We start from the raw sequence: 13,346 nt of genomic DNA on the forward strand, positions 1-13,346 counted from the left end.
TCTTCCTTTTAGCCACTCCATTTTGTTGTGGCGTATCAGCGCATGTCATCTCTCTTTTAATGCCATGCTGGCGACAAAAGGAAAGAAACTCATCTGATGTAAACTCACCGCCATTATCAGTTCACAGCCGCCTTATTCTGGAATCGAGTTCACCTTCAACTGTTTCTTTGAACTCCACAAACTTACTAAAAACTTCTGACTTGTGCTTCACAAAATAAACCCAAGTGAATCTAGTAAAATCATCAATGAAAATTAGCATATAAGAGTAGCCTGAAAATGAAGGAGTTCTCGTTGGCCCCATCAAGTCACTGTGAATAAGTTCTAGTGGGGCATTGCACCTTGACAAGGATCTGTCAAATGGAAGACGATGTGCCTTTCCATATTAACATCCTTCACAAACCTCTCCTCCATCAAAATTCCTTAAGTTAGGCAAACCTTTTACTAGATTCAACTTTACCATGGCTTTTAACTTATCCATGCTTAGATGTCCAAGTCTAGCATGCCAAAGATGTGTATAATCATTGCTACTCATCTTCTCATATATGAATTAGAGGCAGATAAGACATATAAATCGTTAACTCTCTTACCTGAGTGAACGATATCTACCTTGAGTACCTTGATATTTCGGAGGAACTTCACATCACGTGGGCCAAATAGCAAATAGTTTCCAGCATCTACAACATTTGCAACTGAAAATAGATTTTTCTTCATACTTGGAACGCGAAAGACATTGTTAAGGGTGATAGTGTCTTTTTGCTTCTCATTGATCACAACATTGTCTTCCTTCTCCACATTATGGACTGTATTATCTGCTGTAACAATGACGTCATGTCCGTTGTATTCGCGAAAGGTGGAGATTTTGGATTGATCTCCAGTGAGATGGTGCCCACATCCTGAATCCACAATCCAGTCTCTTTCAAAATTTATGAAGCCATGGCATTTATTGGTCGAGTCTCTGCTGCGAAGCACTTTCCCTAGTCTTCTTCTTTTTCTTCTTCTTCAGCAACTTCCTTGGTTTGAGCCATATTGCTCTCTTTGGCTCGACAATATCTTTTTATATGCCCGACTTTGCCACAATGGTAACATTTTAAAAGCTTTTTACCGTTACTAAAAGACTCCCCCTCCTTTCCTGGTGAGCTTGAACCACTTGAGGACTGAAAGTGCATGCTATCACTTGATTTCCCTTTATAGTTTCTTTTATCGGCAATAAGAGCATTTCCTTCCCCTTCTTTGATAGATACACCAGCCATCTATTTGGCTAATAGCTCTTGTGACGATAGCAAATTCTCAAATTCTTCCAAAGATGGTTGTTGAACCCATCCTTGAATCGATGTAACAAAGGGAATATATTCTGGCTTTAAGCTACGAATAATTGTTCTTCTTATCCGTGCTTCAGAGATAGCCTCGTCCGGATTCAATAGAGAAATTTCAGAACACAGATTTTTAACCTTCAAGAAATACTCGGCGATAGAGAGATTACCTTGAGTGGTGTTAGCTAACTCATTCTCCAAAATCTGTAGCCGAACTTCATCCTTTTTGTTGAACAGCCGATCGAAGGTCCTCCATATTTCATGAGTTGATTTACACCTTATAATATGATCAAATAAATTAGGAGAGATAGACCTCTTTAGGATAAATTCCGCCTTAGCATTAATCTGCTTCCACTTCTTACGCGCATTGCTATTTTCCGGTACGCCAGCAAGAGGACTTGTGTTGCTCCCATTGACAACTTTCCACAAATCCTCACCTACAAGGTATGACTCCATACAACTCTTCCATACCTTGTAGTTGGACTGGTTCAATAACTCCATCCACAGTCCATTAGCACGACTAGCCAAATCCATTTAAAGAAACCAGTTGAATCAACTACTAACCCGACCTTGAAATCCAGAAGCCGACTTATATCTCTGATACCATGTAAAGAATAGCAGAAGAAGAGGATTATTCGGAGATCTTCTGCTAGCCCAAGATCGTTAACCAAGATTGGAGGATTCAACTAAAGAAGAGGAAGCTTGAAAAGGGAAGAGAGATTTTAGAACTTATTTAGGAAAGAAGGCTTTCTTGATTTTGGCTTCCTTACAAATGAACAAGACACCCCTATTTATACTAGTCTAGAGATAATTCTAGATACAAAAATAATCTAGACAATTCTATCACATTCTACTAATATCTTCCTTAAATATCCAAGACTCTAGAATATCTAGATTTTTCTTAACTTCCCATTCTAGAACATCTAGGTATGTCTACTAGATAAATATAAAGAATACTACACTAGGACATTCTAGAGAATTCTATGTTTCTCTAAAAAATCAACTTTACTTTATTTTTCTCACATATTGAATAGACAACAACACCTCGATTGTGCTCTATTAGTAAAGTGTAATTGAAGAAAGGTACTACTTCTCTTTCATCAGTCTGAAAATGAAATTTTGAGAATATTTTGATGTTTGGCTGTAGTTCTATAATTTTAGTGCATTACTTACCTTACATTTGAGTGTTTTAATAATAAATTGTGCGATATTTGAGCTTAATCGAGTTGCTTTTATGTGTAGGGTCCTTGGAATGCATGGAGGGATTAAGGTTGCACAAGAGGATGTTGAAAGTACAGGAAAAGAGCACGAAAAAGGAGAAATCAGTGCAAGTCAAGAGCCCTCGCCCAAGGCCTGGTGACGCCTGGCTCAAGGAGAGCTCCACCTCGTACCCAGGCTCACTAGGCAAGGAAAATTTGAGCAAACTTTTCTACAAGAGTTCCTCCAGTAGCTCTTTATTTGTTGTTACTTCTTTTTGAGCCGTCCTTCCTCTCTCTGCTGCACATCTGTTATTGCGGTAATCTCCAATCCCTATCTAAGCTGGATATCTTTCGTTGCCCTATATATTTCTAGCTGCCCATTGCTCAAACCAAGTCTAGAATTTGAGAAGGGGGATTTTTGGCCAAAATTGCTCAAATTCCCACTATAAAAGTCGACGAGGAATACCTGTAATGATTATAACGAGTGGTTCTCTGATAAATGTAAGTTATTCGTTTTTTTCCTCCAGTAGCTCTTATTTGTTGTTACTTCTTTTTGCTTGTTTGTTAATTCTTTCCCTTCGTTAAATCTATGTGAAGCATATATGAAATTTATTAGATATAAAAGAGGTAATATGTTGCGACTGTTATGTCCGTTTATCACATTAATGGTCTGTTTCTCAGTTTGAGAAAGAAAAAAAATCTGGTTTGAGCATTGACGACTTTCCCTAAATGAAAGGAATAGATTATGTCCTTTTTGAGCATTTATGCTATGCTGATTTTCAATTTTGTTTTTGTTTTTTGTGTTTCGAGTTTGCCTTCGATTTTAGACTTGGTCATGAAATACATAGATCTTTTATTCACGCCAAGCTATACGAATATAAGCTCTCTCCTCGTGATTTAACCAAGATCTTTCACATGCTGACATTTAGCTTAACGTTCTTACGTTTGAGTATTATCATCTGAAGAACGACTTCCGTAAACTTCTCTATATTTATTAGGATTTTGGCATCAGTACAAAATTTGCTAGGTCAGATGTTGTCAAGGTTCACTCCTATAGGAATACGGGGACTAGTTTGAGTTTGAGTAAATTTATTAAAATCTGAGTGTGCCTATGTGCGTGTGTTTGTGTACATAAATATTTTGCAGATTTTTGTGCAGAAGTTTCCTCCTATGTCAAAGTCAAAAACCAATTAAAAGGACTTGTTATTTCTAGGTCCGCAATTATAACGAGTAAATTTTATGAGTAGCCGTTTAATTTTGTATTCATTACCCAAAAGTTACTTTTTTTTTCGTTACGTAAAAGTCATTCTACCTTATGCTCTGTAAGATAGTTTGTTATTGGCAAGTTGGAAGTTGGATTCTTCCCACATCGGAAGAAAGAAGTTCCGTGCCTTGTATTGTTTAAGCACTGATCTCCTCTTTAGGAGCCCTAATTCTATTGTACTACTTACTGTTATATGAGGAGTTAAGGAGTTGTTAAATGCTTGTTATAACAGGGGCATAAAGACAAACTCCAAAGTGCATACTGTTACATGAAGAGGTTGATTAATCTTAATGGAATTATTAATGTCTGGAGTAACAGGGACATAGTAACTAATTCCACCTATATGAATATTGAAGTGGTGCCGCTTCTAGCAAGATTTAAAGGGTTGATCTTGTAAATATTCATGAATTCAGGATGAGCACATGGCCGTAAACGTGCTAAAGCGAATACTGGATTTTCTAAGCTACTAGATAACGCTGTGTGTGTGGTATTTTCGGTTTTGGCACAAGGATTTGTGGTTCAAATCTTAAGATACCATTAACTTCGTCAAAACTTTAATATACTTACACTAAAGGAAAGTTCAAATCTGTAAAAGATACTTTCAATTATTCACAAGTGTTATAAGTGAAATAACAAACTAGTGGGGGATTGTAAGATAGTTTGTTATTGGCAAGTTGGAAGTTGGATTCTTCCCACATCGGAAGAAAGAAGTTCCGTGCCTGTCATGTGAAACACTCCCGGGACCGACCTTACTCGTACCGTGCCTGTTAGCCTCGGAACTGATCATTATGAAATAGCACATAACAGGCACGAGATTGCCTCAACAGGCACGAGATTGTCTCAACAGACACGAGATTGTCTCAACAGGCACGAGATTGTCTCAACAGGCACGCGACTGACTCAACAGGCATGAGATTGTCTCAACAGGCACGAGATTGACTCAACAGGCACGAGATCCTAGAGTTAATTATTTATTTATTTGAATTTTAAATTCAAAATTCGAATAAATAGACGTGTCTGTTTGTGAAACAAGACATCTTTTCTGAAATGGTCTATTGGTTGCCTATAAATACACAAGAATTCCAACGAAGTGGATATAGAAAATCACAAGTGTTACTGCAGGCTTTGTTGTATCCTGAAGAGAATCGTTTTGTATTTTTCCTAAATTAGTATACAGGCGATAACTCTTTAAGGACAGTCGATTTTCACGCCTCAAAGCCAATTTTGATTATTATTTTCTAACATGCTCATTATCCAAAAGTCACTTTTCTTTCTTTTGTTACACAAAAATTATTTTACTTTGTTCTTGTAACACTCCTCAAACCTATAAAAATTTCAAGACTCGCTAAATATAAAATTTAATTTTTATAATCTTAAATTATACTTTTATTACAGATTAAAACACTTGTGATTGATTTTGAGTTACTTCTCTATTTATAAATAAATGGATGTACAATTAGGGAATATTAATAATTTTAATATTACCAATTATTGAAAGTAGGAATAATTAAATACTAGTTAAGTTAAAAAAAAAAAAAAAAGTCACGTGCAACAAAGCCCATAAAGAACTCTTGGCAATAAGCATGCAAAAGGCGTAAGCCTTAGGAAAATTTAAAACAAAGCTCGACATTATGTTGCCCAACAAAAAACTAAAGAGGCGTTAGCGAAATACTTACACAGGCAAAGAAAATTCTAGGGTTCTTTGCAAATCACTAATTCTTAAACTCAGGTATGTGAAATTCTCTATTGTCAATTACCTCATAGTAGTAATAGGTAAAAGTTGAATAGTTAATTTTTTTCCTTCTCTGTATCACCATCAAATTTCATGTTTGGGTGTGAAACTTTGGAATCAAATAAAACTCACTGGTTGTTGTAGAATCAATTATTTGATGAATATAAATTGGACTAAAGGAATATTGAGGTGTGTTGATACAACCCTTTACTAAAGTGGTTTAACTCACAAAAGCACGCATACAAGGTGTTTGATGAATTGCTTAAAAGAGTTTATATTTACTTAATTGGAGCGAGTGAGTATCTATTAACTTAGAATTGTTCTAGCAAAAGTTTAGACGATTTATTATGATATACGTGCATATTTTCAGATTTTTGTGTTATTCTTATATGCTATTTTCATGTTGAAAATTTATGAATAATTAAGAATCTTTAGGAATACTTTTACATGTTTATTTCATTCTTCTGACAGACTTTACATTTAAGGATACCAGCATGAGCATGTACATGATATTCTATAAAGAAAAGATCTAGACTTGAAAAGTCACAAGAAGATGTTTTAGAAAGAAAAGATTTTTGGGAGTATCCTTTATTCTAAAAAAGGGTCATCGTCCCGACCGAGGGTTCTGACCAAGGCGTTGACTTCCTGAAACTACTTGTGCCAAAGTTGGGAGCACATGAGCCGAGGGTCTCATTGTTGAGAATTTACTTAGCTATGCTAAGCTATGATACATGAGCGCTGAGAACCATGAAGCGAGTGACACCTCGTGGATTGAGCCTATTCGATCAGGTTGGGATAGAACCCGTGCCGATCACACGGTGAATGAGACAGAATTAAGTCAGGATAGTTGGAACTCCCAAGGTATAAAGAGAAGTAATTTGTTTAGAAAGAGAAAAGAATTTCTTTTAGAATATTCATAAACTGCTATTATGTAATTATTTTAGAGCTATTCTTATAAGCTTTATATTTTACATACACTTTGAACCTTTGCTCGTAAATGTATATGTTATTAAAGTTTTTCCCCAATTGTTGAGACTCACCGAGTACAATAGATGGTACTGACGTTCTTTTTTGGGAAACTACGTTGGTCTGCAGTACAACGTAGGAACTGATTTTGCAGGCGAGCAAGCTATGGGTTAGGACTTCCTTCTCTTTTAGTGCTATTGGTGAGCTCCGCTTCTGTTCGTGGAGTATTCCATTGAGTCATCTTTATTTAGTTATTTTTTGTTTACTTAGATAACTGACCAGGAAATCTCATGTCTTGAGCAGTGTGTCAGTTTATCAGTAGAGGTTTCATAGACATAGTCGTTGGGTTAAGATTCAGATGTTTTTGATAATAACTGAGCAGTAATTTAGTAGTTATTACGAATAAAGTTTTGGAGTTGATTTATTTAAATATTTAAATTAATCAAAAGTATTTGGTTAGAGTATTGCCTTGTTGCATAGAAAGTTGGAGTTATAATAGATTTGATAAGCATAGATAGTTCGCTCGGTCATGTTTAGTTATCAAGTGTCGGTCCCGTCTTGGGTCGTGACAAACTTTGTATCAGAGCCTCAGGTTTATGGAGTCCTAGGGGTCTATGAAACCGTGTTAGTAGAGTCTTGTTTATGTGTATGAAGCGCGTCATACTTATAAACAGGAGGCTACAAGCATTTAGGAAAAGTCTCATTTTTTTCATACTTTAGATCGTAAAATAGAGCCTACCCCTATGAAATTATCTAATGTATTCTTTTCTCCAAAACTCGCAGAAATGGCTCATACTCGCAACTCTAACACCAACACTCAGGATGCTGCTCAAGAAACTATTGCTACCATTGTGGCTCAAGGCAGAACTAAAAAGGCTCCAACTCAGAAAAGGAAAAGTAAATCCATAAAGGGTGTTCAAGTACCCCGGGTTGAACATGAAGAAGGGGTAGAGCATGATGATCCAGTACCTCAGGATCCAATGCCGCCCCCAACAGCAGCTCCCGCTCAGGCAACTATATCTTCCGAGATGGGTCAGATGTTTAATACTGTCAATAGTGCTATGGAGATGTTTAAATCCTTTATGGCCAACCAGAACAAGAGAACAGATGAGATTCCATCTCAATCAAATAGACAGAACAATTCTGAGTCCTCAAGAGTGAATGCATTTTTAAAGTTGAGTCCTCTAGTGTTCCATGGTTCTATAGTTGATGAAGATCTAATATTGTGGCTGGAGGGTGTCAAGAAAGCCCTCTGAGTGATGAAAGCATTTGATGATGAAGCTGTGGAGCTGGTTGCTCACCAGCTTAGAGATGTGGCTGGCACTTGGTTTTAGATGTGGCAAAAGGAAAGAGATGAAGATGATGGTCCGCCTACATGGGAAGAATTTGAAGAGGCCTTCATGGCTAACTTTATCCCAGAAGAGGATAGGAAAGCTAAGGCTATAGAGTTCGAACAGCTAAAGCAAGGGAATAAAAATGTGCAAGAGTACTACATTGAATTCATAAGGTTAGCTAAGCATGCTGCTCACATGGTTAAGATAGAAAAAGCAAAGATTCGTAGGTTTGTTGGCGGTTTAGCTTACCGCATTAAGGATACGACATCAGCTACATCAGTAGGGATGACAGCCTTCTCCTCTGTTGTGGGATTTTCCAAGCACTTAGAAAAAGACAGACATCAAAAGAGAGAAGAAAAAAAGCATAACAAGAAAGCCCGGATAGCGGGCAGGTTTAATGGTACATCCAGCGGAGGTGGAAGGGATTCCTCTAATAAGGAGTCATTAGCACCAGCTCAGTCTAGTCATCAGTCAGGTAGTGGGTCTTCCTTCAGACATACTCAGAGTTATGGAAATCAATCTCTCTAGAATCAGAATTTTAGGACATCATCCTCGCATAGCCAAAGTCAGAATGAGCAACATTCACACCAACAAGGTCTTTGTGGAACATGTAAGCGACAACATTCAGGTCAGTATAAGCTCGGGTTTCATGGTTGCTATCACTATGGAGACATTGGTCATATAAAAGCCAACTGCCCAAAGTTGCGAGGTAATTTAAGTGGTGGATCAACTCGTCCTTCTAGTTCCTCAGCTACTGCAGTTGCACCACCTCAGGCTCGTGGTTCTCATAATCAGACCGGGCATGGGGCAGGTAAAGGTGTAGATTGAGTTACTCAGGGAGAGGACAACCCCGTTTGTTTGCTACACTTAATCGTCAGAGTGCAGAGGCATCTACAAAAGTTATTACAGGTATACTTCTAGTCTGCTCACGTGATGTTTATGCATAATGGATCCAGGTTAAACGTTTTCATATGTGACTCCATACTTTGCAATTAACCTCGGACTAGAACCTGAACAACTTAGTGAGCCATTCCTAGTATCTACTCCAGTTGGCGAGTCAGTGAAAGTCACAAGAGTCTATAGAGGTTGTATAGTTTCAGTCCAAGGTCGCAACACCAAAGCCGATCTTATAGAGTTAGAAATGGTGGATTTCGATGTGATCATGGGTATGGATTGCTTATCTTCTTTCCATGCCATGTTAGATTGTCATGCCAAGATAGCCAGGTTCCAATTTCCAAATGAAGAAGTCTTAGAGTGGAAGGGTTTAGTTCAGCATCGCTTGTAGGTAAGTTTATTTCTTACCTTAAGGCACAAGGAATGATCAGTAAGGGGTATCTCGCTTATTTGGCTCACATCATTAATCTAGAATCAGGACCACTAGCTCTTCAATCTGTGCCAGTTGTTAGAGAATTTCTAGAAGTTTTCCCAGATGACCTTCCCGGACTTCCTCCTAAAAGAATCATACATTTTGGCATTGATCTCATGTCAGGCACTCAGCCCATATCTATACTCCTTATAGGATGGCTCCAGCAGAACTTGATGATTTGAGAGAACAGTTGAAAGACCTCATTGACAAGGGCTTCTTCAGGCCGAGTGTTTCACCTTGGGGTGCCCCGGTCCTGTTTGTCAAGAAGAAAGATGGGTCTCTCAGAATGTGCGTCGACTATCAACAGTTGAATAAAGTTACCATTAAGAACAAGTACCCGCTGCCAAGAATTGATGATTTATTTGATCAAATTCAGAGTGCAAAGTACTTTTCAAAAATAAACTTGAGGTCAGGGTACAATCAGTTGAGAATTAGGGAAGAAGATATATCTAAAACAGCCCTTCGAACTCGCTACGGGTACTATGAATTTCTAGTGATGTCTTTCGGGTTGACAAATGCTCTAGCTGCATTCATGGACCTCATGAACAGAGTTTTCAAGCCATTCCTGGATACCTTTATTGTTGTGTTTATAGACGATATTTTGGTGTACTCTAAGAGCAAGGAAGATCATGCAGAACACCTCAGATTAGCCTTGCAGACCTTGAAGGAGAATGAGATTTATATCATGTTTTCAAAATGTGAATTCTGGCTGCAGTCAGTGGCATTCTTGGGCCACGTGGTATCTAGTGAAGGAATAAAAGTAGACCCTCAGAAGACAGAAGCAGTCAAGAACTGGCCTAGGCCGACAATGCCAACCGAAATCAGGAGTTTCTTGGGGTTAGCTGACTACTATAGAAGGTTTGTAGATGGGTTTTCCTCACTTGTAGCTCCATTAACTAAGTTGACTTAGAAAGCAATTAAGTTCCAGTGGTCACTTGTGAGCGGAGTTTTCAAGAGTTAAAGAAGAGGTTGATCACTGCACCTATATTAACCTTGCCGACAGGTTCGGGTGTGTTCACAGTGTATTGTGATGCCTCCAGAGTTGGTCTCGGTTGTGTTCTTATGCAAAATGGAAATGTTATTGCTTATGCTTCCATGCAGTTAAAGAATCATGAAAAGAACTATCCCACAAACGACTTGGAGCTTGCATTAGTGGTGTTTGCATTAAAGATATGGCGACACTACCTTTATGGCAAGCATTCTGAAGTGTTTACAGATCACAAAAGCCTTCAGTACATTTTCAAGCAAAAATAATTAAATTTGAGAAAGAGAAGGTGGCTCGAGTTATTGAAAGATTACGATATCAATATCCTTTATCACCCGGGCAAAGCTAATGTGGTAGCAGATGCACTTAGTAGGATGTCAATGGGGGTCTTGGCCCATCTTGAATTAAAAAGGCGATCTTTGGGCCGAGAAATTCAAAAAACTGGCAAATGATGGAATTAGATTGGATGATACTGAAGAAGGAGGTATAACTGCTTATGCCTTAGCGCAATCCTCCCTTGTTGTGCATGTTAAGGCTAAGCAAGACGAAGATCCGCACTTAGTGAAATTAAAGGAAGGAGTCGGAAACAAAGAAATCACTGCTTTCACTCTAGGAAGTGATGAAGTTTTAAAGTTGAATGATCGGTTATGTGTGCATGATGTAGATGGTCTTAGGAAGACCATAATGGAGGAAGCTCACAGTTTGAGGTACTCTATTCACCCAGGTGCTACCAAAATATATCTAGATTTGAAAGAGTTATATTGGTGGAAAGGCATGAAGAAACAAATAGCAGATCATGTGGCTAAATGTTTAAATTGTCAGCAAGTCAAAGCCGAGCATCAGAGGCTTGGTGGCCTAGCTCAAGATATAGAGATACCACAATAGAAGTGGGAGATGATTAATATGGATTTCGTAGTAGGTCTACCTCGCATGTACCGTAAACATGATTCAATTTGGGTTGTTGTAGACCGACTGACAAAGTCCGCGCATTTCCTACTAGTAAAGATGACAGATTTCGTAGAGCAATATGCGCAGTTGTACATCAAAGAAATAGTCTGATTGCATGGTACTCCAGTTTCAATCATATCTGACAGAGACCCTCAGTTCACGGTGCATTTTTGGAAAGCATTTCAGAAAAGATTAGGTACCAAGGTCATTTTAAGCACCGCTTTCCATCCACAGACCGATGGCCAGGCAGAAAGGACCATTCAGACTCTCGAAGATATGTTGCATACGTGTGTTATAAATTTTGGAGGTAATTGGGATGATCACTTGCCACTTATAGAAATTGCTTACAATAACAGCTATCATGCCAGCATTAGTATGGCTCCTTATGAAGCATTGTATGGGCGGAGATGTAGGTCTCCAGTGGGTTGTTTTGAACCAACAAAAGTGTCGTTGATTGGTCCAGAGTTTGTTTGTGAGGCTTTGGAGAAAGTTCAGCTAATTAGAGAAAGACTTAAAACGACTCAGAGTCGTCAAAAGTCTTATTCTGATAAGAGGCATCGTGAGTTAGAGTTCACGGTTGGTGATAAAGTATTTTTCAAAGTATCACCAATAAAAAGAGTTATGAGGTTTGGTAAGAAAGTGAAACTTAGCCCTAGATTTATCGGACCTTATGAAATTCTAGAAAAGAAAGGAAACGTGGCTTATAAGCTAGCGCTACCCATTGAGTTGTCCTCTGTTCATCCCGTCTTTCATGTGTCTATGCTTAGAAAGTACATTTATGATGAGTCGCATGTAATACATATCGATACCATAGAAATTAAAGAAGGCTTGACTTATGAAGAGGTACATATAGAAATTCTCGATTGGCAAGTAAGAAAGTTGAGAACAAAAGATTTAGCATCGGTAAAAGTTTTGTGGAGTAATCATGATTCAAAAGAGGCTACATGGGAGGTCGACGAAGATATGAGAAAGAAATATCCATATTTATTTGAGGAAAAAGGTATGTGAACCTAAGTTTGGTTTGACATTTATATTTCATTTATTAAATACAAGTTAGCAAGTGTTTCTGTCCTTCCTAGATTATACTTATGTTATAGTAATTTAGTTTATGCCATAGTATATTAAATTCATTAAAGTTATTTACTTGTGCTAAAGTTGTTGTGCTTTAGATTCTTGTTAGTTATTGTGGTGCCTATTTGACGGAGTGTGAGTAATTAATTAATGAGCTGCGTATGGTGCCTATGAATGACCTGTTATGGTATATTTGGTTGTTCTTGATGTGGTTGCGGTATTTGTGACAGAGATATTTTTTTGGATAGTCCAATTTACAAAGGGAACTCTGCCGAAATTTTTGAAAATTTAGGGAGTTAGCCAAAATTCTGACTCCCTTGGAAGAGTGAGTAGTGCTAAGAAAACTTAAGAGGTCCAAGGACCTAAGGAATGCTTGTAAGCTTAAGAATAAGGCCCTAGCAACATTCGAGGGCGAATGTTTTTATGGAGGGAAGATTGTAATACTCCTCAAACCTATAAAAGTTTCAAGACTCGCTAAATATAGAATTTAATTTTTTATAATCTTAAATTATACTTCTATTACGGATTAAAACACTTGTGATTGATTTTGAGTTACTTCTCTATTTATAAATAATTGGATATACAATAAGGGGAATATTAATAATTTTAATATTACTAATTATTAAAAGTAAGAATAATTAAATACTAGTTAAGTAAAAAAAAAAGAATAAAGAAAGCAAAAGAGAAGTCACGTGCAACAAAGCCCATAAAGGACTCTTCGCAATTAGCAGGCAAACGGCGTAAGCCTTAGGAAAATTTAAAACAAAACTCGACATTCTGTTGCGCAACAAAAAATAGAAGCAGCGTTAGCGAAATACTTACACAGGCAAAGAAAATTCTAGGGTTCTTTACAAATCACTAATTCTTAAACTCAAGTATGTGAAATTCCCTACTGTCAATTACCCCATAGTAGTAATAGGTAAGAATTGAATAGTTAATTCCTTTCTTTCTCCGTATCACCATCAAATTTCATGTTTATGTGTGAAACTTTGGAATCAAATAAAATGCACTGGTTATTGTAGAATCAATTGTTTGACGGGTATAAATTGGACTACAATCTACGTATTGGCTCAAGGAGTATTGAGTTGAGTTGATATAACCCTTTACTAAAGTGGTTTAACTGACAAAAGCACGCATACAAGGTGTTTGATGAATTGCTTAAAAGAGTTTA

General features: G+C 37.5%; 2 protein-coding genes across 2 annotated transcripts; one reads left to right on the forward strand and one right to left on the reverse strand.

Annotated features, from left to right (window-relative positions):
* Positions 1-1,250: 1,250 nt before the first annotated feature.
* Positions 1,251-1,844, reverse strand: LOC138876956 (uncharacterized). Its single transcript, XM_070156240.1, has one exon. The coding sequence runs from the start codon at positions 1,842-1,844 to the stop codon at positions 1,251-1,253; it is 594 nt and encodes a 197-aa protein (XP_070012341.1).
* A 5,961-nt stretch (positions 1,845-7,805) lies between these two features.
* Positions 7,806-8,633, forward strand: LOC138876957 (uncharacterized). Its single transcript, XM_070156241.1, has 2 exons — positions 7,806-8,280; positions 8,434-8,633. Exons 1-2 carry the CDS (start codon positions 7,806-7,808, stop codon positions 8,631-8,633), a joined length of 675 nt encoding a protein of 224 aa, XP_070012342.1.
* The last annotated feature ends 4,713 nt before the right edge of the window (positions 8,634-13,346 follow it).

This window comes from Nicotiana sylvestris, chromosome 9 (genome assembly GCF_000393655.2).
Source record: "Nicotiana sylvestris chromosome 9, ASM39365v2, whole genome shotgun sequence".
In the NCBI taxonomy this organism is placed as follows: Eukaryota; Viridiplantae; Streptophyta; class Magnoliopsida; order Solanales; family Solanaceae; genus Nicotiana; species Nicotiana sylvestris.